This window comes from Scomber scombrus, chromosome 8, assembly GCF_963691925.1.
Source record: "Scomber scombrus chromosome 8, fScoSco1.1, whole genome shotgun sequence".
NCBI classification, from domain to species: Eukaryota; Metazoa; Chordata; class Actinopteri; order Scombriformes; family Scombridae; genus Scomber; species Scomber scombrus.
In genome coordinates this window covers 2,340,033-2,345,790 of record NC_084977.1, presented here as the reverse complement: position 1 = coordinate 2,345,790, position 5,758 = coordinate 2,340,033, and the positions used below count along the sequence as shown (strand labels likewise).

Sequence of the window (5,758 nt, the reverse complement as noted above, 5' to 3'; positions counted from 1 at the left end):
TTCAACAGTTTTGGACAGTTCTGATGAATGAAGTCATCCTGGTAATAGGGGCACTACATCTTTAAAAGCAAGCAAAAACACCCTGCAAACTATTCAGTATATACAATATCCTTAAATAGAGAAAAATACAAAATAAGATTTGGAAATTTGCTGGTTCAAGTTCTATCACAGTTTCGTTTAACATTTAAATGATGAATGAAGGTGTCCACACTGTGCTGGCTGTGTGTAAATCAAGCAGTAGCGTGTTTAATCCTGTTTTAAAATGTTGTCATGAACATGTTTTATTTGTTTACTACATACAGGATGTTTTAGGATGTTTTAGGAGCTCTTCAGGTTCTCACATCACAGGAGCTCCGGTAGTCAGAGTCTATTTTACACTGATTACATGGATACATGTCAATGTGCAGAACTGACTACTGCAGATATTTGGAGACATAACTGAAAAGTCAGTGTAATGATTGTGACGTTAAAGTTTGAACTTTAATGACAGATTTGATGGAGCTGGAAAACATCCACATTCTACAAGTTGTTGTAGGAAACAGAATCCAATAGCGTGTAGTTCTGAATTCTGGATCACTGGATTATGCTCATGTGGATGTTATTGGTAAGAATCTTCATTGAAATTAAATTGAGTGTTGATTCTCATGTTCCTCTCCAGAAGGTGTTGCTTCCCCTGCCGTACACCACACTGTCACTTCAGACCTCCATCTTGTTGCGGTGTTGACAAAGTCATGACTGCCTTTAAGGGCATCTGGACTCAGGAGTTCTGGCGCTGTGTGGGGGGCGAGTTCTTTGCCATGGTCTTCTTCGTCCTCCTCAGCCTTGGTTCCACCATCAACTGGGGGGCTGCTGAGGAAGAACCCCGTCCCCCTGACCTGGTACTCATCTCGCTCTGCTTTGGCCTGAGTATTTCCACGATGGTGCAGTGCTTTGGCCACATCAGTGGTGCTCATATCAACCCGGCAGTCACAGCAGCCATGGTGGTTACCAGGAAGCTCAGTCTGGCCAAAGCTGTCTTTTACCTGCTGGCCCAGTGTGTGGGAGCGATAGTGGGGGCCGCTATTCTCTACGGGATCACCCCCGCCCTTGTAAGGGGGGGCATGGGTGTCACCAAGGTAAGAGGGAAATGCATGTGTTTGTCTTTATTTTAAAACATTATCACAGAATATTTCATAGTCATACTGTCACCTGTGCTCAATATAAATCTGATTTTAGGGGTTGAGTCTATGAGCAGGATTTGTGACATCACAACTAGTTTTGAAACCACCCAGCAGGTTTTCCATTGGCTTTCCTAAAGAGAGTAAATCTGTCAAAATCTTTGTATTAACCTGTGATGCTTATCTGGGTGTGGTAAAGACATGGTCCTGCTGATCCCATACATTTCAGATTGCAATAAGTTCTATGTGTGTTATATCCACATACAGATCACATACAAGGAGTGTTATAATGTATTTAATGCTGCTCATATCACTTTTTAATTTCCAACACAGGTGAACAGAAGCATCTCAGTGGGAAATGCTCTGGTTGTAGAACTCTTCATCACCTTCCAGCTGGTCTTCACTGTGTTCGCTACCTGTGACCACAAACGTAATGACCTAAAGGGTTCATCTGGTCTGGCTATCGGCCTGTCTGTGTGTATTGGCCACCTGTTTGCTGTAAGTACCCCGCTAGTCCATCTGCTACTTTACAGAAATTGATAGTAAAGCTTTAAAAACAAAGGGTGTCCAGTCCAAACCATCTATCACTATCCCTGCTATAAATACCATTCAGTTTGAGAAAGTGTTCAAAAAACACGGTTTCTATCTATCATCTTGTATCGCCATCTGCTGGTTTGGTTCATGTATGTGCAGCTGACAAACTGTAAAACACCTGGATGAAGGTGAATATGAGTGTGTGGTGATTAATAAACACATGCTCAGCCAATCACATTACTGGTGTCATAGCTCTGAAACAGCTGAGCCAATCACAGTGAAGTATGACATCAACAGATCAACAAATGGAAAGAAGCTCATTCATATTCTTTCGTCTGAGGTGCACAGCGGTATGACATTAACACACAGCATGATAAGTCTGCAGCCACATAGAGAGATGGTGTGACGTTTTTAACAGTTCATTAATATAATGACATAAATAAAATGTGAAAAAATAGTTTAGTGAAAGTGTTTATGTAATTGCATCAATTTTACTGTATCACACATCATAAATGGCAGCCTGGTGTCATCAGATAAACACAGTGGACAGTCATGTGTAACAGCACTGCACTCTAGCGCAGCACTTCTTAAATCAGAGGCTGCAGATGTATCAACAGCCTTCAGGTGCTGCAGGGATTTATAGAACTGAAGGAGGAACTGTTTATACAGTATAAACATCTGTGGACAGCAGAAACTGTAAGAATCACTTACATTCATTGAAAGAAAAATACAGACTGATATACTGACTTCTTATTTTTGATAGCAATTTGAATGCATCTGTATTGTTGGTTGTTTAAATTGGTTTCAGGACCAAATGAACTGTCCTGATCCCATAACTCCCAAAACTGATTGTTTGTATGCGACAACATGAAAAGTGCCGATTCTGGTGTCAGAGGCAGCAAAATATCATTGCTGGTATTATGACCCATGTCATCTTACTTCCTGTGATGTTTTGTGGTTTACCCCCTTTGCTTTCTGAGAGATAAACAGTCATTATTACACATTTAAAATAGGAGACTGCTGTTTGCTGTCAATTTCCTACCTACACTTAACATTGATTTCTTTGAACATTATCGTTCCTCTAGCTTTAACCAAGCAGTTCCTCTGTTATACCTGGATGATGTTTCTAAGTAGCGATTTTAACCAGTTTGAACCATCAGACCTTACCAATTAGTTTTAGTGCCTAAACCTAACCAGACCTTAACCATTGCACTGTCACATGATTGTTATGGCCCTCTGAAACAGTTCATGTCTGAGAGGGCGAAAAATAATTACAAGAGTCAGCGGTCAACAATCTCTAACTAAAGCTGATGGGCAGGCCAACTGAACAAAAAGACCAGACAACAAAGGGCTGTAGGATCTGGGTTCTTCCCTCTAACCTAAAATTACATAACAACTAAACCGAACAGAAATAAAGCTGCTAAAACAGGATTACCAGACCCATCAAACTAACAAAGACAAATAAGTAACACAAACAGGCTGCTGCTGCTGCTGCTGCTGCTGCTGCTGCTGCTGCTGCTGGGAAGTGGAAGAAAGAGTGTTATCCAGGTTTCCCCCCTCTATATAAGTCCCGTCACAATCAGGCTGAATCAAGGCACCAGAAGAGAAACACGGCACACATAAATGGAATGTCATGTTATACAAAGTCAATCCAGCAGGGGGGAGTATGTAACATGATACAACTTTACTATGAGGGGCATCAGATCAGGAAAGGCTTGTCTGGATTACTTTGGAAAGCAATTACAACAACCATGTTTTTGGTTTAGTTTGGAGGAATTGCTGCAACAATCTAATATTTACTGAATCTCTTACTGTCCTCAGATTCCCTACACCGGAGCCAGTATGAACCCGGCCAGATCCTTTGGCCCAGCCATGATCATGTGGTACTGGGAAAATCACTGGGTAACAAAACTTTTATTTGATTTCATTATAAAAACAGATACTGTCAGTAGACAACATCTATAGATGTGCAAAGATTGCTTGCTAAACCTAAACTTCTAGGTCCAACAGGATCTCAGTAATTCAACATCAGAGAGTTTTTTTTTGCCTTGAACACTTAATAGGAAATACATTTCACATGGTAGATTCTCCCTCATTTTGAACCCTAACCTCTCAGTTGTCTCTGTGTTCCACAAATAACAAGAAAGAGAGAGAAACAGCGTTCACTTTGAGTCACTTTCAGCAACCACTATTTCTACAGAATCTGTGAGAATCTTTGAGGTGACTCTTCATTGCTGGTATTATGACGTGTCATTAGTATTGTGTGTCTTCTTTTTGTGTTCAACTTGGCTTTGATATCATTTCTTGTTTGGATTTTGATCTTGAGAGATTGTAGTAGTCTCGTCTACTTTGAGAACCTTTGATATTCTTTCTGCTTTCTTTGTCATTTTCTCACAGCACTGTCTGCTTTCACATGGGCTTCAGAGTTATCTTTGTGGACATTTTTCTGTGTCTCTTTCATTTCCTGAGCCCTCTCAGTCGAGGCTTACCTGCTGGCATCAAGTCATTCTCTTGCTATGGTTGAACTGGATGTCACTGCTGTTTCTCAGTTTTGGCAAATCCACTTCAAGATTCATGACAGTGTGATATGGACTGGTGGAAAGAACAGCCGTGGTACATGCTGTCAGGTAGATGGCTCCACTCTAGTGGCAGCCTGTTACAGCAGCTCTTGTTAACTTGTCTGCTGTAATTAATAAACTGCTCTATCTAGCTGTCTATCTAGGTGCTATTTTACTTATAATTCTTTATTCGGATCCCCATTAGCTTCCGCAAAGTAGTCTTCCTGGGGTCCACTTAAAAACGGCAACAAACGATAAATAGTATAATAAACAGTGTGAGTAAAATGAAACGGTAAAACAAGGCATATTTAAAAATCTGAAAAAAGGGGGAAATAATTATGCATATAAAACAGTAAAAAATAGTAACCGACATTTCCACAAATACTCAACAACAAAAAGAGAAAGAAGAACTTTCAAATGTTCCTTAACAATGTTCCTAAACATCTGCTAAATGTTTGTTTTAGTAACTTTTTGTGTATTTTGTGTCTTATTCCAAATAATATTTTGTATGAATTTTCTTCCATTTACCTACCTAATATTGTTTTGCATTGTTGTTGTTGTTGTTGTTGTTTCTCGACACCGTTCAAAATGGGAATTCCTCCTCAATGGTCTTTCGAGGTAAAATAAAGGTTAATAATGATAAATAATAATAGCAGAAGACAACTCCACAGTTAGATGATAATCATTTATTCATCTTACTCACATTACAATAGAAAGAACAATTAAGAATTATTCTGGCTGCTCTATTCTGTGCAACTTGAAGTTTTTTAAGGTGTTTCTCAGCAGCTCTTGACCAAATAACTGGGCCGAACAACATCAATCATATCAGAAGTCAATAATGAACTATGTTGGTTGTCCCCTTTCCAGCCATCTCTACTACTACTTATACCATGAACCTTGTGTGTGTGTGTGTGTGTGTGTTTGTGTTCGTGTGTGTGTATGTTTCAGGTGTACTGGGTAGGTCCGACACTGGGTGGGGCTCTTGCCGCTGCCCTATATGAATACCTGTTCTGCCCAAACCCAAATCTGAAGCAACGCTACTCAGAGGTCTTCATCAAGACACCTTTCAATGCAACTAAACAGCGGCAGGGTTCGGTCACCGCTCAGGAACCTCTTTTCACCGTCATGGACGTGGAGCGAGCTGAGAGGCAGGAAAGAGAAAGGGAGAGGGAGGTATCAGGGGATGTGTTGTCCTCTGTGTGACTAGAGAGAAAGCGCTGCAAAGATGTTCAGACAGCTGATCAACAATCCAATCTGAAGGAGACGAAACCTCGTGTAGACTGGGAAAGCAACACTGACAAACGATGGGAGGAAGAAGGAAAAGAAACACAAATGTATTTTATGTGTAACAAGACTAATGGGAATATTTAGGGCCCTTCTTGTGTTTGTCATTATTTAGTAAAGAGCAGCAAGGTTTTGTGCCAGTAAAATGGAAGAAAAAGCTGAAAACTGTGTTTTGGCACTTGCAATATGTTTTCAGGGTGTTCCTATTTAGAGGGGGGAATGGAA

At 40.4% G+C, this 5,758-nt stretch overlaps 1 protein-coding gene across 2 annotated transcripts; it reads left to right on the top strand.

Moving 5' to 3' along the window:
* The first annotated feature begins 728 nt into the window (after window positions 1-728).
* aqp4 (aquaporin 4) lies at window positions 729-5,452 on the top strand. Of its 2 annotated transcripts, XM_062423680.1 has the most exons (4): window positions 729-1,115; window positions 1,491-1,655; window positions 3,513-3,593; window positions 5,198-5,452. In XM_062423680.1, the coding sequence occupies exons 1-4, from the start codon at window positions 732-734 to the stop codon at window positions 5,450-5,452; spliced, it is 885 nt and encodes a 294-aa protein (XP_062279664.1). In that variant the 5' UTR covers window positions 729-731. The 2 variants fall into 2 exon arrangements, with proteins under 2 accessions (XP_062279664.1, XP_062279663.1); XM_062423679.1 differs by lacking the exon at window positions 3,513-3,593 and having other exon boundaries at window positions 732-1,115.
* Window positions 5,453-5,758: the final 306 nt, after the last annotated feature.